Consider the following 26,684-nt stretch of genomic DNA (forward strand, 5'->3'; position numbering starts at 1 on the left):
GATCCTTAGCCCACTAAGCAAGGCCAGGAATCGAACCACAACCTCATGGTTCCTAGTCGGATTAGTTAACCACTGAGCCACGACGGGAACTCCTCCCCTTTTCAATACCTGCAAATTTAAGAGCCATAATTACTTCTTTAAGGTTTGTAAAAAGTTCTTCTTGTTCAGAGAAATGGTATTCTTTTAAACACAAAGAAAAAAAGTTAAAGGTAGCTCAGTATGGTTAATTTTTTTTTTTCTTAATATTTTGGCTAGGAGTTCCCATTGTGGCACAGTGGAAACGAATGCAACTAGAATCCATGAGGATGCGGGTTCCATCCCTGGTTGCTCTCAATGAACACATGTTTAACTGCATTTTGATAGGATCTATAAAAGCTGGTAGTCCCACTTCATTTTCTTTTTCAGCTGCGCTGGAGTATATGGGGTTCCTGCGCCAGGGATCAGATCTGAGCTGCAGTTGTGACCTACTATGCCGAAGCTGCGGAAATGCTGGATCCTTTAACTCAATGTGCCAGGCAGGGATTGAACCTGTGTCCTGGTGCTGGAGAGACACCACCGACCCCACTGCACCACAGTGGGAAACCCAACTTCATTTTCAAATGTTCAATATTTTAAATCACTGCAGGGAAAGTGGTACAGCATAGAGTAAACTGGGAAGACACAGGTTTTGATCATAGCTCTAATTTGCTCTGGTTGAGTTTCTGAGGGCCAGAGAACTCAACTTCCTTCATCTTCAGAAAAAGAATAATGCCACATGACAGGTATGTTATTCAAAGTTGTAAAGAAGAAATGATTTAATATGCTTAAAAGTTGTAAAATTCCCATGCTGACTGTATATTTTGGAAGGTTTTAAATGTTCCTTCTGGAATACAGGGAGGCTTTTTTATTTGTGCTCATTGAAGCATCCAATCACAGTTTTGTTTCACTTTTAATGTTAATGTCCTCCCTTTTTGTATAAAATATCAATAATAATAGCAAAAATACTACTTTACCTTCAATAGTACTAATAGAAATTGTGTAGAATAAGAGGCTTAAGGATGAAAGAAGTGATAATGCAATAATTTTCTAGGGTAACCCCAATTAATTCTTTGCCAATTAGATATTTTGACAACTCCAATCCACTGAGATCCATTCAACAAACTTTTCTTTTTTCTTTTAGGGCTGCACCTGTGGCATACGGAAGTTCCCAGGCTAGGGGTCAAATCAGAGCTGCAACTGCCAGCCTATGACACAGCCAGAGCAATGCCAGATCCGAGTAGCATCTGCAACCTATGCCACAGCTCTCAACAACACTGGATCCTTCCTTAACCCACTGAGCCAGGCCAGGGATCAAATCTGCATCCTCATGGATGTTAGTCAGGTTTTTTTATTTTGTCTTTTTGCCATTTCTTGGGCGGCTCCCGCGGCATATGGAGATTCCCAGGCTAGGGGTCTAATCACAGCCACAGAAACGCGGGATCCGAGCCGTGTCTGCAACCTACACCACAGCTCATAGCAACACCGGATCCTTAACCCACTGAGCAAGGGCAGGGACCGAACCCACAACCTCATGGTTCCCAGTCGGATTCATTAACCACTGTGCCACGATGGGAACTCCTTATATTACTTTTTACCCTAGCCTTCACACAACTCTTTTCCTTTTAACTCAATAAACAAACGTTCAATTACAAATGGTAGTAAACAGGAAACAGGGAGGACGAGAATAAGGTCAGGCAGAGATGTATAAAAAAAGTTGGCTGACTAGTAAACAGGAAAATGCAAAACGACTGCAGCCTTCTAACCATGTCTGCTTTAGAATGGGAGAATGCAATTTAGAGAGAAAAAAGGAAAGTAAAAACAAGATTGATTGGGAAATAAGATTTCAATAGCCTGTTCATTTATATAGGTCAATGTTTTGACTATCAAACACATATTCATAGGTTTTGAAAAAATATTACACTACATTTCTTTAGAAAAGGACAAATTACACTCTAAAAAATTACATAGAAAAAAATCAAAAAGGTTACATCAAAATACTAACAATGATCATTTTTGTAAGATGGAATCAGTAAATGTGCCCCTTATTTGCTACCTTTAAGAACTACTAAAGTATTATGTGAAATATAATAAATACCAGTGATTCAAATCAGAAAAAGTTCCTCTTATTCAATTCCTCACTTGACCTCAGACAAATCCCACTTGTGGTCTACACAGATAAATTTATTGATCCACATCTTTTATTCTGCATTTACACATACATACATGGTAAATCATCTTTTAAACACATAAATGAGATCCTGCAAAAGATATTACTCTATCACATACTTTCCCCCCTTCTATATAGAAATCTTTCCACGTTATACTCCTATACAGTAGCAGGCACATACAATAATTAAACACTTTAAATTTTCTACAATGAACACATATTATTATAATATTTGAGAAAGTTTAAAACTTTTTAAACATTAAAAAAAATCACTTACTTTGAATTGGAAATAAATGTTTCAAGATAGTTCTACTTGATATCACCCATTTTACTGCTGCCAGTGCCATAGTGAATCAAGATGATTATCAGTTAGTATGAAAGAAGATGATCTGAAAAGAAAGTGTTTTTTAAAATCTGCTTCTAGGTATACCTATATTTCATCCCTGTGTGAGAGAAAGAAAAGTCAGTATTACCTATGATAAATTAAAGTGACACAATACATTGAGTACGACAAAAAAGGATCACTACCTACAACTACAGCACCTAACACAAAACTTTTCAACAACTTTCCAGAGTTCCCACCATGGCTCAGTGGGTTAAGAACTCGAATAGTATCCATGAGGACGCAGGTTTGATCCCTGGCCTCGCTCAGTGGGTTAAGGATCTGATGTTGCCAGAGAGCTGCAGTGCACTGCTGTGGCTGTGGCGTAGGCTGGCAGCTGTTTTGACCCCTCCGATTTGACCCCTAGCCTGGAAACTTCTATATGCCACGGGTGTGGCTGTAAAAATAACAATAAAAATAAACAACTTTCCATTCCCATGCAACACAGGACAAAGAGCAACATCCTCAAAATATAAGATTAAAAACCCCAGCATTATGTCCACTACTCTTTTCCTTAAATGCTAATTTCTCAGTACCTAGTGTAGTTCCTTCCATTCAATGAGTGCTCAGCCAATGTGTAAATAACTCTTAGAAACAGTCACTCACACAGGCTACACTGGGAATTCTCCTTTCATAAAGCTCTTATGTCTGTGTACAACCCTCCCAGGTACCATACACAAGATCTTCTTACACCTCTTAAGGTGGTATTCTGTTTCTGACTAAATGAAATGTTAAACGAGAAGGCCTAGCCTTGGCTTATTGAATACTTATTAAATATTAGAAGAATGCATATAAACACATAAAGTCCCAAATACAATTTCGTCTCTTCAAAGTTCTTTAACTTTCCAAGGTGCTTCCACCATCATTTATTTTGCTCTCATATTAATCGGAAGAGGTATATTTATTTTCATTCATGAAGAAACTAAAGTAAAAAATTTAACTTGCTTCCAATAATTTTAGAATCAATCACTTACAAACTGGGCAAGTTTGGGCAATAACCCTCTGCTCCTTCCACAGTAAAATGGGGAAAAACAACCAAAAACTACCAGGGCTGTTGTGAATAAATGACATACATCCCTTGTTTGCAAATGACCTCGATGACTTTACCCCCCCCAACACCCGCATGGTGATAAAATCGTATTTTATCAGTCTTATTTGCTAAATTATGCAGGTTGATTGATGAGCGTATATCAGCAGTGCCACCCGAGTTCCTACAGTGTGCTTTTTACAGTTTACAACCCATTTTCCTATTCATTACATGCTCTTTCACAGGTCCGTGAAGTAGTCATCTCCATTTTAAATATTAAGAATAGAGGCTCAGAGAGGTCAAATGGTTTACCTTCCCACTTTAGCGCTGCTTGATAGGTGGACCGCAAACCCTTATCTTGTGCCCACGAAACGAGGAACAACTTAAAGGACATTAGGTCCCTTCTGTCCGAGACCCAGAGGTCAGATTATTCACCCCAGAGAGCAATGCAGAGAATAACTCCCTTGGCCCGGAATTCAACCCTGAAGCCCAAGCTGCGGAGAGCCTCAGAGGTATGGAGGTTTAGCACCTTCGACCTGGAGGCGAGCCCCCACAAGAAGCCACACGCGGGCCCTTCCGCCGGACAGACCGAGTCTGGTGACGCCAGAGGCTTTATTTATCCTGTTGCGAACGACAGGTAGGAGACCTGACATCTGCCGATAAACCTGGGCCTGTCCAGTTTCTAGGGATTCCTAAATGGGAGGAGGAGTGGGGGGGAAGCAGTTACCTTGACTTCTGCTCACCACGAGCCCGCCATCTTGCTTCCACCGGGGTCACGGGAGACCCGGCTCCACGCTCCTTCCTGGCCCGCGGGGCACTCTGGGAAATGTAGTCTCGGCCGAAAAGAGCTACGGGTGCAACGTGATCCCGCGTTTAGTTGCAGCAGTTTGCCTGCGATATTACCGGAGTTACTCAAAAAACCGAAATTACTTGTTAGAAAGTACTAAGCACTGTTTTTAAAGTTTATACTAATAATTAGAGGGACTGTAGATCCCTCCTTGGATAAGTTAAGATTTCCTGGGGGAAATGACATTTCAGAGACGAACTGAAGAGGGGGCGGGGTTAGATTTGACGTTTGAAGTGGGGAAATGCGCGACCTTTCGACCTAAAAGCCCAGCTGTCTGTTCTAAGAACTCTGCTGGTTATTCATTATGGGTGGAAGACTTGTGCAGAAATCCTGGACCTTGTCTTGTATCTTAGAGGGAAGTAAAGGCCCCCTGACCTTTGCATTTTGTTCTCATTGCCAGCAAAGCTCTTCTCACACCTCTTCTCGTGACTACTGACTTACTCTGTGAAGGTCTTACTCAAATATCATCTCAAGAGAGGACCACCTTATTAAAATAGCCTCACCTGCCCTTGTCCCATTGCCCTCCTTTCTTTTTTTATTACATTTACCATTATATGACTACGTTATTCTTTGTTTCCTTGTTTAATGTTTGTCCATTATGCAAGAAGGCAAGATCCATGAAGGCAGGGAGGATCGGGTATCTGTTTCCTTCTATATGATAGATAAATCCAACATCTAGAACTTGGTTTAGCCTCATTGTAGGCTTCTAATATTTGCTGAATGAGTAAAACAGTTAAGTAACACTGCAGGTATTCAAGACAGTAAATGATTGGAGTTCCCACTGTGGTGCAAACGGGATTAGCAGTGTCTTTGAAGAGGTAGGACATAGGTTTGATCCCCTGCCGAGCACAGTGGATTAAAAGATCCTATGTTGCCCCACCTGTGGCATAGGTCACATGTGGTTCGGATATGATCCCTGGCCCAGGAATCCATATAACTCAGGGAGGCCAAAGGAGAAAAAAAAAAGATAGTAGGTGATTGACTGGTACGGTTTAGCCTGGGAATATCTTTCCCCCATGATCAGCAAAATTCGGATTTACACACATTTTTCTGAAAAGGATTCATAGCTTTTGTCATGTAATCAAGGGGGTTGATAAACCTCTCAAACATTTAAGGACCTTAGTCTTGAAGTGATTAATATTGAAAATAAGAAAATATAAATGCACAATAAAGAAAAATAAATGTGGAGTGCTGTGGTGTCTCTCCTCACTTACCACAGACCCTCAGTTTGGTTCTGTTGCTCATCTTTGCTCCTGTAAAAGCCCACAGTGAGGACCCATCTCTGTCCCTTCAAATACTGTCCATCCTTCAAAGCCACCCCGTGATGTCTTTCCAGACTATGCTGTAGGAAGAGATAGAGGAGAAACACATTTGAATGAACAATCAACTGGACTTGTCAAACATTCACTGTGCAAAGCGGAAGAGGGACGACAAAAGATAATTCCACAGGACCCATCTTGATGAGAGTGAAGACTGCAGACCACTACACAGACTCACTTAGTGGAGCCAGAAAAGTTCACAAAGCTCAGACCAGAAAAGAAAGCAGCCATGTTTGTGGGACGAGGTAGAGGCAGTGCTAGGCTGAGGGAACAATTTAAAAGTCTAAAGAGGGTGGAAGTAGCTTACCATCACTGGAGTTTGGTGTGGATGAGAGTGGCAGGAAATGGGGTGAGTAGGAGCCAGGTCATGTTGGGCTGTGTAAGCCTGGTGGTAACAACATGGAATGAGGACACAGGCCCATGTGTAGATGTTGCTCTAAGTGCAAAAAGGCATCACTGAAAGGTCTTAACACAAAAGAAGCAACATAATATGATTTTTTTTGTTTTATTTTATTTTTTTGTCTTTTTGCCTTTTCTAGGGCCACTCCCGAGGCATACGGAGGTTCCCAGGCTGGGGGTCAAATCGGAGCTGCAGCCACTGGCCTACACCACAGCCACAGCAACGCCAGATCCTTAACCCACTGAGCGAGGCCAGGGATCGAACCTGCAACCTCATGATTCCTAGTGAGATTCGTTAACACTGTGCCATGACGGGAACTCCATGATTTATTTTTTAAAAAGATTACTCTGGCTGTGAGAAGCAGTTGGGAAGAGAGGCAAGACAGCGAGCACGTGAAATGAAGCTAATGCTGCCCAGCAGTCAAGTTAAGAGATGATGATGCGATGGAGGCGGCAGCAGTGAAGATGGGAGAAAGGAAAGCAGTCTGGTTACGGTGTGAAGGTAGCAATGGTGGATTGATTAGCTATGGGAGTTGAGAGAGTAGGAAGACACTTCAGGTGATGCCTTAATAACCGGCTTGAAAGGAGGTGGCTCCTTTGAGACAGGGAAGACCGAAAGAGGAACAGGGGCTGTCTAAGGAGAGCAGAAATGAGCAATTCCATTTGGGAGTTGTTGAGAGTGAGGTACCTCTGAGATAGCCAAGTAGGGTTTTATAATGAGGCGTTTTGTAATGAAGCAGCTAGTTGGACAAATGTGCCTGGAGAATAGCGGTTGGGCAAGATGTAGATTTAAAGCCATGGAGATGTTGAGTGCACATAAGGAAGGAGTGTAGAAAAAAAAAAAGGAAAAGGACCCAGAACCTGACCCCAGGGAATCCCAACATTTAACGGTCCGGTGGAGGATGGCATCCAGCAAGGGCCCCTCAGAAATGTCAGGGAGGAAGGCAGTAGGAAAACCAAGAGTATGAGAGTACACGTAGCTAAGAGAGGGAGTTCCCATTGTGGTGCAGTGGTTAGCGAATCTGACTAGGAACCATGAGGTTGTAGGTTCGGTCCCTGCCCTTGCTCAGTGGGTTGGGGATCCAGCATTGGCTGTGGCTGTGGTGTAGGCCGGTGGCTACAGCTCCGATTTGACCCCTAGCCTGGGAACCTCCATATGCAGTGGGAGGAGCCCCAGAAAAGCCAAAAAACAAAGCCAAAAAACAAACAAACAAAAAAACAAGTAGCTAAGAGAGGCGGGTCAGGAAGAGTTTCGAAGCCGTGGAATTCAGTGCCATCAAGTTGAAAACTATGACTTCCAGTCCCCGCTGTGGCACAGCGGAAAAGAATCCAACTAGGATCCATGAGGATGTGGGTTTGATTCCTGGCCTCACTCAGTGGGTCGGGGATCTGGCATTGCCATGAGCTGTGGTGTAGGTTGGGGACCCGGCTGGAATCCCTTGTTCCTGTGGCTGTGGTGTAGCCCAACAGCTGCAGCTTCAATTTTTCACCCCTAGCCTGGGAACTACCATATGCCATGGGTGTGGCCCTAAAAAGCCAAAAATTAAAAATAAAAATAAATAAATAAAACCATAATTTCCAAAAGCACAAACTTAAGTACCAGTTAATAACTTAACTGGTAATAACTCACATTGTCCTACATAAATGTAGCTCAAATTCATGCCAGTAAAATGACAAAACAGACAAAATTGTGGAACTTTGGTGTTGACCTCAAATCCATCCAATCCACTGGAGCCTTTTGAATATACTATACATCACAGTATATTCAAAGGAATGATGAGATTGTCCAAATTGTGGTCTGAGTTTGCCTTTGGGGAGATAAGAGAAAAAATAGTAGGTGAAGAAAATGTCAAATGGTTTTGTGATCAGAAGGTAAGAAGAGTAAGTTTTCTTTTTCTCTCTTTTTTTTAAGGCCACATCCGAGGCACATGGAAGTTCCCAGGCTAGGGGTCAAATTGGAGCTGCAGATGCCAACTTATGCCACAGCCACAGCAACGCCAGATCCGAGCCACGTCTGTGACCTACACTGCAGCTCACGGCAACCCTGGAAGCTTTAACTCACTGAGGGAGGCCAGGGATTGAACCTGCATCCTCATGGATACTATTCAGATTCTTAACCCACTGAGCCACAACAGGAACTGAGGAGTCAGTTTTGTAATTGGAGAATTTAAAGTGAGGCTGGGTCTTCTTAGCCTTGTCTCTCCCTCTTTTTCTCCATTTTCCCCTCTCTTTCTTCCTCCTTTCTTTTTCTTTCTCTCCTTCCTTCTCTCTCTCTCTCTTTTTTTTTTTTTCCAGCAGCCTGTCTTCTGCTGTCATGTGTGCCCAGCTGCCCTGTCTTGTTTGGTTTAAGGGGCCTGCAGTTGCTTGGCTGTGTCAAGTGACTGTGTGGTGGCTATGCCTGCAATTGCAGAGCTGATGTGGGGGTGGGGGGGGGACTCTTAATAGGCCCAAATTACTGCCAACTTAGAGCTGTATTCTCCAATCAGCTTTATTAGTAACAAAGGCAATGTTTTTATTTTTGTTTTTGTTTTTTTCCTTGTTGTTTCTTTTTTTTCTTGGTTTTTGTTTTTGGCCACACTTGCAGCATGGGGTAGTTCTCAGGCCAGGGATCTAACCTGCACCACAGCAGTGACCCAAGCCACAGCTTTGACAACACTGATTCCTTAACTGCTGTGCCACCAGGGAACCTGAAGGCAATGTTTTGTGCTGCATGTCTTTCAACAGGTTATAATTTCAGGAGCAGAAACTGGGTGTTATTTATTGACTTCCTCAAAATCCAACAGTCTGGAATCCGGCACACCTGGGCCAACTTAAACCCCAGCAATCTGGAATATCGAACACTTGGACCAAAAGAATTACAACAGACAGGAGGAAAGATGTTGGTATTGGGCCAAAAAAAAATTTAGAAAAAAGGAAATAAGGGAAGTACAAGACAAGGTTGCTCTTGCAACTGTTTTGTTTTTTTAAGCAGATCAGATTCTATGGGACTGTGACTTTCAAGCTTTGGACCCTTCAGTGGTAACTGGGGAGCTTGTTAAAAACAGGGATTCGGAGTTCCTGTTGTGGTGCAGTGGAATCGAATCCGACTAGGAACCACGAGGTTGTCGGTTCGATCCCTGGCCTCGCTCAGTGGGTTAGGATCCAGGGTTGGTGTGAGCCATGGTGTAGGTTGCAGACAGAGCTTGGATCTGGCGTGGCTGTGGCTGTGGCGTAGGTTGGCAGCTACAGCTCCAATTAGACCCCTAGCCAGGGAACCTCCGAATGCCACGGGTGCAGCCCTAAGAAGACAAGAGACAGGAAAAAACAAAACGAAACAAAACAGGGATGCATGGGACCTGTGACTTGCACTCAGAAGATCTTGGATAGGGCTCCCGTACATGTATGTTTAACCAGCCTTGGGGGTGATCAGCAGACCAAAGTTTGAAAACCTCTGCTCTGGAGTATATCAGATCCCAAATCATTGTACTCGGAAGCAAAGCAAAGTTTTCAAAACATTGCTAACATCCTGGGAGTAGATGGACAGTTTTCTGCAGAAAGCAGGAGACACAAGTGAGAAATCAGTAGGATTGGAGAGAGATAGGTGATGGTGGGGAAGGAGAAGGGTGATGAGAGTGAACTGAAGGGAAGCTTGGGTGGGGCACACCGTGTGGGAAGACCTAGGAGAACAGTTTAGGCTGGGTCGGCTGAGTAGGCACTCACAGAACAAGTCACACAGCAACTGAACCCCAAAGATATGGAATGCAAATGGTTCTCTGGGAGCCTGAAAGCGTGACACACAGAGGCACAGGAAAGAGGCTTGCTTTCAGAGTTCCTATTCCAGCCAGGTTTCTGGCGAAGCCTTGAGTCATCATCCTCAGAAATCCTGTTTCCACTGGGAACTGGTCCAAAGGAAGGAATACCCGCCTCTGTCCACCTTTATAGAAATATCACGGAAGGTATGACGAGCTCTACAGGATGCCTTCTCTGGTGCATGTCCTTTAAGCTCTCCGTGGCTGGGATAACATTCATCAATGCTATGGAAAGGAGTTCCCGGGTGGCTCAGTGGGTTAAGGATCTGGCATTGTCACTGTAGGGGTTTGGGGTGCTGCTGTGGCTTTAGTTTGATCCCTGGCATGGGCATGGCTGAAAACCCCAAAAAACCCCAAAACAAAAACAGGAATGCTTTGGAAAGCAGAAAGCCCTAAAAGGTCAGCCTTATTCCTCTGATTCTCCTGAGTTTCGTCTTTCCTTGAGATAGTGCTCCTATGACCCTGGATGATCCTACTCAGATTCTTCTTAATAGGCTGGCACTGTGTAGGTTTTCAGTTTGTAAATGCTCAGCTGTTTATGTTGAAGTCATGGCTATGAGGCAGCAGGCAGGTTTTTTTTTTCTTTTTTTAAAATCAGTGTGCAGTCTTCTCTTCCTCCCCCAACCACTTCCTTCCTGAGTCAGTGTTCACGAACCCTCTTCTCACAGATACTTTTCTTAATCACCCACGAAACAGTTTTCCTCTGCTACAAGAAAAAATAAGGGTACTTGCAAACAAATACTTCTGCCTGAAGACTATTGGTCATCATTGAAACAGGACCTCTATTACAGGTGATTGAGCTATGATTTCCCAAACAGATCTACTCTATTGTGTCTCTGAAAAGCATGAGACAGTTTATGAAAAAAGCCCCGTTGTTCTCCAGGAAGTCAGGTTGAAAAGTTTAGGGATGAACATAAATAAACATCCTGTGTTTTCTGTAAGCATTCACTTAGGGATCATGAATTTATGGCAGCCATTCTCAAACAGGTGTTTATTTTCAACCTGAGCTCATTGATTCATTCCTTTAACTGGTACTTTTGGAGAGCTCTCATATTGCAGGCCTTGAGCGAGGCACCAGAGATACAGTGCTGAGCAAGATAGAAGAGATCCATGATTCTGACGAACTCAGGTATATATGTCCCAGGATATTCCTTGCAGGGTTAGCGGTACTCATGCATCTGCTATGAGAAAGTAACAAACCTGAAATCTGTGGGTGGGGAAGGAACAGGAGGCACTTTAAAATAGTATTCTGAAGAGCAAGATTTGCATAGAACAGGAGTCCTCTAATTTCTCCAACACAGCTTTTTTTTTGCCTTCTTTCCTGTATCATGATGCAAAGGCACTTGGAGTTTGAGTCCCGAAAGGCACAGAGCCTGGAAAAAACATGGACAAGAATGAGCCTCCCCTCCTCCCAAAAAAGGATTGATTAGCTAAGAGTTCTGCCTAGCACTGTTTAGCTTTAGTGAAGCTCTCTGGTCACTCTTACTCATTCAGTACCCCATCAGCATCTTTTGAGTTGAGTGTATGAGATCATTCTTGATCAGCATGTAAAGAGCTTTGAATATCTCTTAGATTGGACTTCTAAAATTAGTGAACTGGATAATTTTATGTTTTCAATAGGTAACACATCCTTACAGCTCAAAATCCAAAAGGTACAGGGTATAGAGTAAAAAAAAAAAAGTCTCTTTTACCTCCTGTTCTCCAGCTGTTAAACCCCTGCCCTGAAGGAATTGATTCAATTAATTTTGAAACTATCCTTATTTTATCTATATTTTACAGATACAGTAAGTAGGATGCTTCACCAGCTTTCTAACCTGAGAATAAGCACTTCATCTCAGCCCTGTGGCAACCTGTCCTTCTAGAATATATCCTGTTCTACAGGACTTACATGAATCAGAAGTTTGGATTTTATTTTTCAGATGAGTACAGTGTGAGCTGTTCTCAAGGGAGATAGAATGGGAAAAACAACAGATGAGATCTGAAAAAAATATATTTATATAATTTACATATTTAAGAGAATTTCATGCCATCAAACCAGTCTCTGCCTAACAAGGTTATATTGTCAAGTTTTAAAAAATCTGGTTTCCTAAAGAAAACTGTATCTGGTTCTCATCAAGATTACAAAAATAAGGAGTTCCTGTCATGGCTCAGCAGAAACGAATCTGACTAGCATCCATGAGGACATAGATTTGATCCCTGGCCTCACTGAGTGGGTTAAGGATCTGGCGTTGCTGTGGTGTAGACTGGCAGCTATAGCTCTGATTCGGCTGCTAGCCTGGGAACCTCCATGTGCCTCGGGCGCAACCCTAAAAAGACAAAAAAAAAAAAAAAAAAAAAAAAACAATAGCCCTTGCTAAGTGCTAGGTAGTTTCTAAGTAGTTGATATATATCACTGAAACTTCACAACAATCACATGAAGTATACTTTACAGGTGAAGAAAATAAAAGATAAGTTAAGCAAATTTAAGGTTTCAAATCTAGGTGAAGCTTCAGGGCCCTTATCTTTTTTTTTTTTTTTTTTTTTACTATGTATACATTCTTTTTTCTCACATTATCAGGCTCCATCACAAATGACCAGACATAGTTCCCAGTGCTGTGCAGCAGGATCCTATTGCTAATCCATTCCAAAGGCAGTAGTTTGAATCTATTAACCCCAAATTCCCAGTCCCTCCCACTCCTCTTGGCAACCACAAGTCTGTTCTCCATGTCAATGATTTTCTTTTCCATGGAAAATTTCATTTGTGCCATATGTTAGAATCCAGATATGAGTGAAATCATATGGTATTTGTCCATCTCTTTCTGACTTACTTCACTTAGTATGAGAGCCTCTAGTTCCATCTGTGTTGCTGCAAATGGCATTATTTTGTTCTTTTTTGTGGCTGAGTAGTATTCCACTGTGTATATATACCACATCTTCTTAGTCCAATAGTCTGTTCATGGACATTTAGGTTGTTTCCATGTCTTGGGTATTGTAAATAATGCTGCAATGAACATACAGGTGCATGTGTCTTTTTCAAGGAGAGTGTTGTCCGGATATATGCCCAAGAGTGAAATTGCTGGGTCATATGGTAGTTCTATGTATAGTTTTCTAAGGTACCTCTATACTGTTTTCTATAGTGGTTGTACCAATTTACGTTCCCACCAACGGTGTAGGGGGTTCCCTTTTCTCCACATCCTCTCCAGCCTTTGTTATTTGTGGCCTTATTAATGGTAAGGGCCCTTACTCTTAATCTGCATGATACTTACTATCCATTCAGATAGAGAATAGCCAAAAGAAGACACATGGCAACATTTTTTTTGTTTACTCCAAATCTTGCGTTCTCAAATTTTAGGACCTATCAAAATTATCCATGATGTTTTCCCACGAGTTGCAGGCATCAGCTCTGACCTAGAAATTTAGAATCTCTAGGAAAGGGCTCCAGGAATGCTTATTTTAACCGGCATTGCAGGTGATTCTAAGGCAAGTGCCTCTAAGCATGATTCTAAGGCAGGTGCCTCTAAGAATGACAAATGTCATACCTGTGGCAGTTTGTGTTTTCCAAAGTGGGTCATAACCGTATCTTCTATCGTACATCCTATGATAGTTTCTAGAATCTTGCCATTCTTCTTCCAAGAAAGGGAGTTCATGTCTCCTACCTTTCCAACTGGGTGGCCTTTTGTGACCAGTCAACCAATGGATTATGGCAGGAGTGATGCTATATGACTTCGAGGCTGAGTCCAAAAAGGTGATTTGGCTTCTACTTTTGCCTGCTGGAACACTCATTCTTGGAGCCCAGCCACCATGCAGTGAGGAAGCCCAAGCTGCCCCAGGGAAAGTCTCATTTGGAGAGGAACAAACAGCCCATATCAACTTGCCAGCTATGTGAGCCGTCTTGGAAGTGGTTCTGTCCCAATCAAGCTGTGCAGGCTGACACAGCATGGAGCTGAGATGTGCCTTCCCTGCGAAGCCATGTCCAAATTGCAGATTCAAGAGCTAAATAAATGATTATTGTTCTTTTAAGCACTAAGTTGGAGCTGAACTGATATGCATTAGATTACTGGATTAATACCCTTCTAACCTCATATTCACTCTGCCTTTTCTTCCTATCAGGGTAAGTTCTGGGGCCTCTGTGAAATATTCTGAAAGTATCCTTGTCCAATGTCATATACTTTCCCAGATTTTTCTAATTACAATACTACTCATTTTAGACTTCTGGTTATTTGAAGTTATCATTATCGCCTCTGAAGCTTGGCGTCTCATCTAAAAAGCAATGCTAATAAGAGAGCCTAGGAGTTCCTGCTGTGGTGCAGCATAAATGAACCTGACTAGTATCCATGAGGATGTGGGTTCCACTCCTGGTCTCGCCAAGTGGCTCGGCTATCTGGCTTTGCTGTGAGCTGTGGTGTAGGTCACAGGCATGGCTCACTTCCTGCTCTGCTGTGGTGCAGGCTGGCTGCTCTAGCTCCGATGGGACCCCTAGCCTGGGAACTTCCATATGCGGCCCTAAAAAGAAAAAAAAAAAAAAAAGAGAGAGATCCTACCTTATATACTGTATCATTAAATGAAGTAATCCGTGAAATTATTTAGCATTGTGCTAATGATAGTGTTTTCTCTTATCAAATTTTTTAAGGTTTCTTGCATTCATATTCCTCATTTTTTTTTGTCTTTTTGTCTTTTCTACAGCCGCACTCACAGCACATGGAAATTCCCAGGCTAGGGGGCTAATCAGAGCTGTAGCTACCAGCCTACACCACAGCCACAGCAACATGGGATCCAAGCCATGTCTGAGAGCTACACCACAGCTCATGGCAATGCTGGATCCTCAACCCACTGAGTGAGGCCAGGGATCAAACCCACAACCTCATGGTTCCTAGTCTGATTCATTAACCACTGAGCCACGATGGGAATTCCCCCATTTCTTTAATGCATTTTTTTTTTTCCCCGTTATAGCTCAATGCCATTTCACAGGCTTTTTTCTAGGCCTGGCATGCTCTTCCCTACCAGGTCAGTTAGATTCTTACTCATCCTTTAGGATGCCACTTCTTCGAGAAGCCTTCTCTGAATTCTTAAGCAATTAATGCCTGAGTGTTCAAATAGCACCTTGGAGGAACCTCTATTATGGCCCTTAACACATTGGATTGTAATTCCTGTTAACTTTCCTCTCTTCTCTGCTGGACTCTGAGTTCCTGGAAGGAGGGTCGGCCTCTCTGTATTCTCATCCATTAACATAGCACCTGGCACACCTTTATTCACCACTATCTACTGTCTGTACTCCTGTGCTAGGAAACGTCGTGGCTAAGTAGTTAATGGGTGCATGTTTTGGCAGATCTGCCTGGAAAGAAAACAGCTCACTTCCCGCACAACCTTGGAAAAAGTGACCGTCTCCATTTGTAAAGTGGAGGAAAAACCTTGAGGTTGCTATGACGATAGAGTAAAATAATACCCTCCAAAGCCCATCGCAAAACAACCAATCAATCATTAGGATGCTATGAAATGCTTTCCCAATATTCCCATTTTGGGGCACCCTCACTCTAATCCTCCTTTGGTCCCCCCCGCCCCTGCGCTCTAAAGGTAATCCCTCTTTTAGGGATTACACTAGGTTCTCTAATCCTCTTCTTGGTCATTCCTCTACCTAGCCACACTGCAACTCAACCATGAGGTCCTGGCGTTCAGAATCCATTCTTATGCCCTGCCCTCAACCTTCTCCGAGCCCCTTTCTTTTAGCTTTCCCAGGTCTGAGGAATGTGCCAGAGAGCCTCGATTTATGCAAAAGTTAAACAACAGAATTCTGACTGTGTTTTTCTGGTTAACTATTGAGACCCACAGTTGGGAAATTTGCAGCCGAATTTCGGTCTTCTCTCTTTGAGGAAGGAACCCGCGGATCAACTTGACCTCTGATTCTTGGCAGCAGCAGCCCCGACTGCGCAGTAACGTTGAATGAACGAACGAATGAATGGATGAATGGGCTACGTCTGCGCAGAGCCTCTGTTACGTCGCCCACTGGTGCGGGCGTGGCCGCGGATAAGAGGCCTGCTGGGCGCCGGCCACCCAGTCCCAGTCGCACGCGGCAGCATCGGCCACGAGCGCCAGAGCTCCGCACCGCCCGCGCCGCCTCCCCCACGTCCCTGCCCCTACGCGGCGCGTCACTTCCGCCACCCCCAGGCCGGGGCTGGGGCGGGGAACGCGGGGGAGGGGGCCGGAGCCGAGGGAAGCCCGCCCGCGCCCGCGCCCGAGCAGGGACTACATTTCCCGAGGGGCCTCGGCGGCGGCGGCGGCGGCGGGCGCGGCAACGTCCCCCGGAAGTGGAGCCCGGGACTTCCACTCGTGCGTGAGGCGAGCGGAGCCGGAGACAAGACCAGAGGCCGTACTCGGGATTTGACAAGATGGCCGGGCTGCCCCGCAGGATTATCAAGGTAACCGCCCGGGCTGGCCTCCGGCTGCCTGCTTTGCTCTTGTGCGCTCAGCGGACAGGACAGCATCGCCCCTCGCTCCCTCTGGCCTGCAGTCCGCGCTGGAAGGCCCGAGGCAGAGCGGAGAGGGTCCGGCCGCAGCGGCGAGGGAAGTCGGGCGCTGGGGAGGGGGCGCCGGGGAGACTTCCGGCCGCAGTGGGGCACTCCGGCGGCGGGGATCGGGGGCTGCTAGGCGGCCGTCGGCCGAGCGGGGCAGGCCTGGCCTGCGCCCTGGCGGAGGGTGGGGCCGCGGGGTTGCGGTGTTCTGGGCTCGCGCCGCCGCGGGCCTCCGCGATCTCTCAGACCACCCGAGAGCGAAGACCGCGGGCGCGCGGGAATCGCGGCGGGGCGACTCTGGGTGGGGGTTGTGGCTGGACTCGGCCTCGTATCCCCGTCTCGGCCCGGGCGGGAGGGCGGGGTGCGGCAGCCCCAGGTTCAGAATGAATGAACCGGGAGGGTGAGGCCGGGCGGGGCCCTGTTCCCCGGGAGGCGGCTCCGGGAGGGCCGCGCGTCCTGCGGCCGCCGGCACATGCTCGCCCCCGGCCGCCGGGGTCAGGGGACCTGGGGGATCCGCGCCCTGCCGCCTTCGCTTCCGCGAGCTTCTCTTCTTTAAATGCATTTCCGTTCGTTATCTCCGCGAAGTGATTTTACTCTGGTTGGCAAACTCTTTCGGAGCGTTTTCTTTTCAGAGGAAATAGTTTAACACAAGAGCAGGCCGGGGTTGGGGGGTGGATTGCGGCACAGGTATGGGGGCCCTCTTGAAATTTTTTACCTCTCGATTTTGTACGCTTTATTAAACCGTTCTTCGGCTGTTCCTGAATATATACTTTGACAAGTACGAGTGGAACCATGAGAAATTCGATATCTTGCTTTTGTAAATTGTTTAACAAATTCTTTTTCATCAAGTCCTCAGATGCGAAATGTTACTTGCAATCCACAAAGCCAAAAAAAAAAAACAACAAAAAACAAAACACCTTGAGATTTTCGGTTAGTGTTAGTGAAGGAAATTAGTTGAACTTCTGTATTGCTTAATATGCGAGTTAAAGTTCCTAAATTGCAGCATCATTTTGCTTGCCATAACCTGGTAAGCGTGTATTTAATCTAGTTTATCCTTGACGTTTAGGGGGGAGATGCATGCTAAGTGATTGACCTGTTGAAGGATGTGTAGTGCTTCGTGCAGTTGCAGTGAGTTATATTTGAGAAGCGGGTGTCTCTGACGCAAAATTGCTTGATAAGACGTGTTTTGTAAGGTAGAAAGTCTCACAGATTACAGAAGTAGAACAGTCATTGTGTGCTGGAGTCTAACGATGTGCAGTGTTGTATAAAACCTTCATTTGTTGTATTAAAAGGTTTGTATTAGACTCTGTCCAAGACAGTTTAATGGGTGTGTGTATTGGAGGGTCCTTACAATGTGGTTTCAGTTGTAATGCAATCGCATGGCCCCAGTGATCCTGTTTATGGAGGCCCCCGCGGAAAATGAGGGGTGGAGGATGGAGCTGTGTACCAAATATCCTTGGATTTTTACTTACTGTTCTTTAGGTCATCAACTAAGTACACAGTACACATTAACATTCAAGGTAATTCCCCTAAGTGTGCAGTGAACTAAAGGCTTTATGTATACTTTTCCATTTTTGCTTAATGCTGGAGATAGTCTACAATTATTTGAAAACCTTGGATGGAAAACTAAATTCTGTGTGACCTTGTGTATAAACTTACAGTTATGTATAAAGCAGTAAATTGAAGACCTCATCATTCAGTTCATTTGGCGCACAGTGATTTAGTTTACAGTGGACTTTTATGTTTTACTGTTTAAACCAAGACAATGATAATTCATATATAATCTTAATTTTACAGTCATCTTGATAGTATCTCTCTAATGAAAGATGCCTTGGAGTTCTGGTGTGGCTCTGTGGTAATGAACCCGACTAGTATCCATGAGGATTCTGGTTCGATCCCTGGCCTGCCCAGTGGGTTAAAAGATTCCGCCTTGTGGTGAACTGTTGTGCAGTTTGCACATGTGGCTCGGATCCCGAGTTGCTGTGGCTTTGGCTTAGGCCTTCAGCTACAGCTCCTATTTGACCCCTAGCTTGGGAACTTCCATATGCCTCAGGTGCAGCCCCAAAAAGACAAAAAAGAAAAAGAAAGGAAGATAGGTGCTTTGATTAGGTGGTTTTACTTTAATGCCATTTATAGGGAAAATAACTGTTTTCTCCAATCCCTAGGAAGGATTTAAAGGTGATAGTGTTTTTTTTTCTAGAGCATATGCATATATTATGTAGACGTCTCCATAATCAACAAAAATGTGTGTGTATGTATATTTATATTGACATTTATTGATTTTTTGTTTGTTGCTTTTTAGGGCTGCACCCGCGGCATGTGGAGGTGCCTAGGCTAGGGGTCCAGTTGGAGTTACAGCTGCCAGCCTATGCCACAGAGCATCACATCTGCGCCGTGTCTGCAACCTGGATCCTTAACCCACTGAGCAACCTCATGGTTCCTAGTCAGATTCGTTTCTGCTGTGCCACAACAGGAACTCTATAAGTTTATATTTTTTTATATCAGAATTTTTAAAAAACCATTTGTCAACCACAGTAAAGGTTTTAGGTGGAATATGGTGGTGGTGGTAAGTGGGTATACCACACTGCTGTCCTGAATGATGGGAACATACCATCTGCATCGGACAGTGAGGTGCCTTCACCTCAAAATGGGCATTATTTACATTTGCAAAATTCTTCAACCTTTTGGTACCTGCAGACACCTGGTAAAGTAGAAAGTATGTTTTATAGTCTAGAACTCCATTCAAGGGACTTTCTCAGGGCCTTAAAGCTGGCAAGAGGCAGAACTTGGATCTTGACCCAGTGTGACCTTCTTCTGCCTCTTATTGTCATGAAATGACATAATAAATATAAAACAATCGTGACTGTACACATATAGGATTTTTTTTTTCATCCTTCTAGGGCTTCAGCCATGGCATATATGGAGGTTCCCAGGCTAGGGGTCTAATCAGAGCTACAGCTGCCGGCCTACACCACAGCCACAGCAATGCCAAATCAGAGTCGTGTCTGCAACCTATACTGTAGCTCATGGCAACACCAGATCCTTAACCTACTGATCGAGGCCAGGGATCGAACCCACAACCTCATGGTTTCTAGTTGGATTCATTTCTGCTGCGCCACAGCAGAAACCTCATAAACTGATTTTTTGAATTACCATTTACCTAGTTTCTGTCCCACTTGGATTCCCATTGCCAATCCAGTAGCAAATTCTTTATATTTTTCAAATTATATCCTGACTCAGACACATTTCCCTACCTGAAATGACTGTTCAGTTCCATCATTTGTTGTCTGCCTGCCATATTGGCCTCCTTATAAACATCAGCTAGTGTTATTTTTGAAAATAATAGATCTTGTCACTCACCTGTTCAGAACTCCACAAAGGTTCTTCATCACACTTAAAATAAAATTTTGCCAGCCCTCCATGCATCTGGGGTCTGCCTGCCTCTGAGATCATCTCCTGCACTTCTCTCCCTGGGTCCCTCCCTTGCAGCCACCCTGTTGCTTTGCTGAACCCTGAACAATAAAAGGCTGCACATGTTCTAGGTACAGGGTTTTCCTCTGTTTATTGCATTGCTTGCTCTGTCATATTATTTAGTTCTTGGCTTACATATCATATCCCCAGAGAGGTTTATCTTAACTGTCCTAAAACACAGTCCTCCTCCCTCCCCCTTAGAGGCTCTTTATTCCTGTATTTCCCTCCCTTCTGTATAATAGTTGTCACTACTCAAAGTTATATAACTTAACTGGTTGTCACTACTCCCACTAAAGCTCCATGAAAGCAGGGATTCTTTGATGATTTTGTCATTGCTCCAAAGTTTCAAACATGTAATCTACAAATTTAATGCCTAGATACTGAAATATAACTGATTGCATGAATGAATAAGTTTCAATTTCTTTGGAAGAAATTTTTAGGAGAGTTATTCTATATGATAGGACATTGTTACTGCTTAGTAGATTCTATTGAATCTATGTCTGAGCTAAATGTTTCTAATCCTACTCATAAATTTATTTTTAAAAATTAGTCTTTTATTTTGTTGACTAGGAGATACATAGAACACCTTTGAAAGGTTCTGAAGGGTACATAGAGGAAAAATAAGACTCTCCTCTCGCATTCTAGTTCCTCTCCCAGAACAACCACAACTTTTTTTCTTGTCTTTTTTTAGGGACACACCGAGGCATATGGATGTTCCCAGGATAAGGGTGGAATTGGAACTGTAGCTGCCTGCCTATGCCACAGCCACAGCAACACCAGAGATCTGAGCCATATCTTTGACCTCCACTGTAGCTTGCTGCAATGCTGGATCCTTAACCTACTGAGCAGGGCCAAGGATTGAACCCATGTCCTCATGGGTACTAGTCATGTTCTTAACCTGCTGAGCCACAGTGGCAACTCCACAACCACTACTTTTATTGTATATTCTTCTTGAAAGACTACAAAGACGTAGGGCTTATATATAGGCCTATTCCCTTCCTCCCAAGTAAATACTGTTACCTTGTTTCCCCTCCTTTGCTTCCAGATATATCTTGAAGTGACTGATTTTTTATTTTTTAAAGGGCTGCTTTGTGGAACCTTGTGGTTAGACCTTAATTTAACTATCTGCTTATTGATATATTTTAGATTGTTCCCCGTATTTTGCTATACAGCCAAAGCTATAATGCATAGTCTTACATCTAGTGATACTTTGCACATGTATGAATTATACCGAATCTTGGCGGTTATGTGTTTAGTTAGAATTATAGGATTTTCTTTTTTTCCTCTCATTTTTCCTTGGCCAGACCTATTTTAGACTCTAAAAGTGACAGAGGGATTAAAGCTTAAAGTCACATAGGTTGAAAGGTACCTAACATAAGGGGTCTTCCTTTATCTGTCAGTAAGAACCACAGTTATTTGGGGAACAAATAAATGAGATCTGTAGTTGAGGCCCCATCAAAAACAACTTTATTTCACCTTTACATGTTACATTGACAGGATGGCATTCTAATTTTTTTTTCTTTTTTTTTGTCTTTTTGCCATTTCTTGGACCGCTCCTGTGGCATGTGGAGGTTCCCAGGCTAGGGGTCCAATTGGAGCTGTAGCCACCGGCCTACACCAGAGCCATAGCAATGCGGAATCTGAGCCGAGTCTGCAACCTACACCACAGCTCACGGCAACACCGGATCCTTAACCCACTGAGCAAGGCCAGGGATCGAACCCGAAACCTCATGGTTCCTAGTCAGATTCATTAACTACTGAGCCACGACGGGAACTCCAGGATGGCATTCTAATTCTTAAAAACTTAATATGATCTGACTTTGTATTGTGACTTGAGTTTTTTTTTTTATTTTAATAATTTTGATTTTTACATATACAGATTTTTTCCTGTCCCTATTTAAAAGTCATTCACTTGATATATATTCTAGTACATAAGGTAGTTTGTAGTAAGAAAACCAAATCAGAAAGCTGACCCTGGAGTTCCTGTCGTGGCTCAGTGGTTAACAAATCTGACTAGGAACCACGAGGTTTCAAGTTCGATCCCTGGCCCTGCTCAGTGGGTTAAGGATCCTGCGCTGCCACATGAGCTGTGGTGTAGGTTGCAGACGTGGCTCAGATCCCGCATTGCTGTGGCTGTGGTGTAGGTCTGCGGCTACAGCTCCGATTAGACCCCTAGCCTGGGAAAAGAAAACTGACCCTTTTTTAAAGCCCTGAAAATCTTTGGCTGATAATGTTTTTTTACCATTGGGGAAAAAAAAAAAAAAGACATGAAAAACTCACCATGGTGAAGATGGACTTTTTATAAATTGTAGTTAAAATATCTTTAGGCAGCAGATAAAACTTGTATAGTAAAAATTTGAGTAGAAACAGTGTGGTTTTTAGTTCCTTTGGTCATCTCAATTTAAGAATTTTCTGACTCTTCCTAGGACAGTAAACTATATTTTTTTGCGCAGGCTTCTGAAGATTTAGGTTCTTGATAAGCTTATTTGTGAGTCCTCTTGGTCTCCATGGATTCCAGGCTAAGAATCCCTGAACTACTTTTAGTAGTGATTAAACTTTTAGGCTATATGGATATTTAATATACGAGCTAACATTTTGATTATGGAATGTGGGTATAATTGAAAGGAAGTTAAAAATAGCAGTCAGTTATTTTTAAGCTCCTCTTTGTCAAGCACTTTCTTCAGTATAGATGGATGAACTCTCACACAATAGAAATTGAGTTTTGTCACATTGTTAGGTAATTCCTGAGTATCTAGGATGCTCAATAATGATAGCAGAGATTTGATGCATTTGCTTTGTGGAAGTTCTGAGTTTCTTCCATGACTTACAGCCATACGCAGTGGAGAGCACTGTTCTTTGCCTTCTCTGATGAGGAGATGGTAGGCCAGAGAAGTTGGATGACGAGGATTCCCGGCCTGTGAGGCAGTATCCTTTTCCCCTCTGTTGAACCTTGTGGTTTGTTTACCCATGGGTAAATGGATATAAGAAGAAAATTAGGGATTCTGAACGTACTTTTGAATCTGTTGCTGTGAGTTATGGATGCATATGCCCTGTAGAAATAAATAGCAGACCCAAGGAAATGAGGATGGCATCCAGCAGGGGCTGTGGACTTGGCAGTTGTTGTCATCATAGTTCTGATGTGGGTGCCTAATTACTAAGTTATATAATTGTATTTTCTAAAAACAAAGTGGATCTGAAAGGCATAGTGTATGTAGTAATGTTACATCAAGAAATCAGAGTTCTTTTTTTTTTTTTTTTTTTTTTTTTTCCTGTACCAGAGCTGAGTTGGACTGGTGTTACACAGTTGCAGTTTTCTTTGCAGGTGTGGTATATGGAGGGCATGGACGTGGATATGCAGAGTAGGAGATGAATAATGGGGAATCAGTTAATTTCAGCTGAAATCTTAGTAACTTTAAAAAATGCTTCCCAATTTTTTAAAATGTTAAGTGCAATCATCTTTAATTTGTAGATGAGATCGTATGTAGGACCACCAGAGTCTAGGAGAGTGGGATCTGTGGCCCTGGTATCTCTGGGGACAGAAACCATTAATGTGTGGTCGGAAGAACTGGATAGTTGGTTAAGAGCCCTTATTGTCAACAGAAAAAATTACATTACCTAATTTTTTAAGAGCTATACAACACCATTTAGGGCATTGTCTGTCTGTTAAAGTCTTGGATGTAGCCATTCTAAAATTCCTTAGGGATAATGAGGCATAGAAATTTTTATTATTCTGACTTGGCTTGTAACTAAGATGCTTCTGAATAATTGGGATTCGGCTATAATTTAAAGTATTTTAGGCATTGGTTTTAGAATTTAATGTTGAAATATTTTGCTTTTTTTTTTTAAATATGATTAGCTATTTCTTCAGCTTTTCAAACTCCTTCAGTTTTCAACACCATAACAGTATGTCACTATCAAAGGTTTGGTCTGTTTTGGACAAAAACTATTTTCAAAGTCTTTACAGTCTAGTGATTGAAGGCATTGTGGTCAAGAAAATACTAGAAAGAAATGTAACAAATGTTATCTTTGTGTCTTGAAAGTATGGTTCCTTTTTATTTCTTTACAACTTTCTAGGATTTCTTTATAGTTTATACTAAGGAAAATGTTATTACTGTAAAGTCACTGTGCTTGGTTTTTTTTTTAAATAAATTTTATTGCAGTATAGTTGATTCAGAAAGTTGTGTTAGAGTCAGATGTATAGCAAAGTAAATCAGTTTTACGAATGCATATATCCATTCTTTTTCAGTCATTTCCCATATAGGTTTTACATAATATTGAGCAGATTACCCTCTATTATACAGTAGGTCCTTGTTTCCTATCTATTTTATATATGGTAGTGTCTATATGTCCATCCCAACCTCATTATTTATCCTCCTGCTCCACACTTCCCTTTGGTAGCCGTGAATTTCGTTTAAAAATCTTTGAGCCTGTTTCTGTTTTGTAAGATCTTTTGTGTCACTTTTCTTAGATTCCACATATTAGCGATTTCATGATATTTGTCTTTCCCTGTCTGAAAGTCACTGTGTTTGTAGTGACCTTTAAGGACCATTGGGATTACCATCCTCTTTGCCTTTTTTTTTTTTTTTAAAACCTTTTACTGTAGGGCAGGGGCAAAAATGGCTTTAGTAAGCTGGTAAAAGCCCAAGGCCAAATTCAGTCTTCAGACTGAGATTTGTCTGTCTTTTTATTATCTATTCACAAAACATGTTTCAGTTCAATTAAATGGACATTTATTGAATGCACAGTATGAATTCACTAAGCCAGGTGAACAAGATAGGCATCCTGATTAGTGAAAAACACAGTTGTGAAATAAGAAATTACAGTGAGGTGTGTTGTGAGAGCAGGAATGAAATATTTGGGATTTATCCTAGTCTAAGGAAAGGTATTTGTTGAGGAAGTATTTTTAAATTTGAAGAGAAGGAGGGAAAGTCAACAAATGGAATGGCAGTTATGAAAGCAGAAAAAGGGGTGGGGGGTGGAGAATATGCACAGCATATTCCACAAACCCAGTATGTGTGGTGGGGAGTGTTTCATTGTAGTTTAATTAGAGGTTTTCGAGCAAGTGAGTCCCTGTTTAGTAATACGGTTTGCCTTAAGATGGCATGCCTCTTCCGGGGTGGCATATTCCTCTCCTCTCCTAGGTCCCTGCATTTGGGGAAGTTTGGGGTTCTAGCGAGAAGGAACTAAAGAGAAGGTAGGAAAATATATTTGAGGTGTCATCACATCAGACCATAACCACTCTAATGTGAGTTTCAAAGAAAATTTTTTTCATTCAGTAAGCCTAAAAATAGAATTATCTTACACTTGTTATATGAATTGAATTTTGTGTGTTCTACTCAGGAAGGGTATTTGTGCCTACTTAATTTCCACACTTGCCTTTAGAGAGAGTAAGGAAACATGCTTTTCTAATAAAAGTCCCGCCTATACCTACACATACTGTAGTTCTTGCCTTGGCTTTTTTTTTTCTTTTAAAGTTTGTTTTATGGCTGCGTCGTGGCATATGGAAGTTCCCAGGCCAGGGATGGAATCTGAGCTGCAGCTGCGGCCACACGGATCCTTTAACCCACTCTGCTGGGCCAGGGATTGAACCCGTACCTCTTCAGAGAATGAGCTGCTACAATCTGATTCTTAACTCACTGCACCACAGCAGGAACTCCACTGCTTTTTTAAAAAGCCATTTTATTTTACAGTTGGAGGCACAGTGATTTATAGCTGTAAAGCTTGAAGTTTTTTACCTTCGGCAATAAAAGAGCTATCCTTATTAAGTGATCCCCACTCTGTCTCCCTGTCTTTATTTTTGTGGTTCAGATAAGGGTTAAGCTAAGGCTACAATCTCCAGTCAGGTTCCAGCCACTTGATTAGAGAGAGATCTGAACACTTGGCCAAACCTTGCTTATTTCTTTTTTATTTTATTTTATTTTATTATTTCATTTCATTTCATTTCAATTTTATTTTAATTTGATTTTATTTTATTTGTGTCTTTTTGCCTTTTCTAGGGCCGCACCCGCAGCATATGGAGGTTCCCAGGCTAAGGGGTTCAGTCGGAGCTATAGCCACTGGCCTACACCACAGCCACAGCAATGCCAGATCCGAGTCGCATCTGCGACCCACACCACAGCTCACAGCGACGCCGGATCCTTAACCCTCTGAGCAAGGCTAGGGATCGAACCCACAACCTCATGGTTCCTAGTCGGATTCGTTAACCACCGAGCCACGACCGAAACTCCAAACCTTGCTTATTTCTTTTTTTTTTTCTTTTCTTTTTTTTTTTTTTTTGTCTTTTTGCTATTTCTTGGGCCACTCCCTCGGCATTTGGAATTTCCCAGGCTAGGGGTCGAATCGGAGCTGTAGCTGCCAGCCTATGCCAGAGCCACAGCAACTCGGGATCCAAGCCGTGTCTGCAACCTACACCACAGCTCACGGCAAGCCAGATCGTTAACCCACTGAGCAAGGGCAGGGATCGAACCCGCAACCTCATGGTTCCTAGTCGGATTCATTAACCACTGCGCCATGACGGGAACTCCAACTTGCTTATTTCTTATCAAAATCTTTTCCATTTAGTTGGGCCGGCTGCTGATTGCATGATAGGAACTAGAAGGTATTTTCTGTGAACACTTGTTTATCATCTGAGTAGTTAGCTTATGGGTGTACATCAGAATAGCACAGCAGGTTAAGGATCCAGCGTGGTCACTGCTGCGCCATGGATTGCTGCTGTGGCTCCACATGCCTTAGGTGCAGCCAAAAAAAAAAAGAAGCCCTCCACATGATTTTAGTGTGTACC

General features: G+C 43.0%; 2 protein-coding genes across 3 annotated transcripts in view; one reads left to right on the plus strand and one right to left on the minus strand.

The window, feature by feature from the left end:
• The window catches only part of MRPL42 (mitochondrial ribosomal protein L42), a 30,163-nt gene extending 25,689 nt beyond the window's left edge, over positions 1-4,474 (minus strand). Inside the window, exons 1-2 of one of the 2 annotated variants that reach the window (XM_013998085.2) lie at positions 4,322-4,474; positions 2,463-2,574 (exon numbers count right to left, since the gene is read on the minus strand). In XM_013998085.2, coding sequence (XP_013853539.2) covers positions 2,463-2,532 — 70 coding nt within the window. In that variant the 5' untranslated portion in view covers positions 2,533-2,574; positions 4,322-4,474. Of the gene's footprint in view, positions 1-2,462; positions 2,629-4,321 lie in introns of both variants that reach the window. The other variant, XM_005664266.3, reaches the window with a different exon arrangement.
• Positions 16,005-26,684, plus strand: part of UBE2N (ubiquitin conjugating enzyme E2 N) — a 43,040-nt gene continuing 32,360 nt past the window's right edge. Inside the window, 1 exon segment of the mRNA XM_005664262.3 lies at positions 16,005-16,339. Coding sequence (XP_005664319.2) covers positions 16,310-16,339 — 30 coding nt within the window. The 5' untranslated portion in view covers positions 16,005-16,309.

Source organism: Sus scrofa, chromosome 5 (genome assembly GCF_000003025.6).
Source record: "Sus scrofa isolate TJ Tabasco breed Duroc chromosome 5, Sscrofa11.1, whole genome shotgun sequence".
Lineage (NCBI taxonomy): Eukaryota > Metazoa > Chordata > Mammalia > Artiodactyla > Suidae > Sus > Sus scrofa.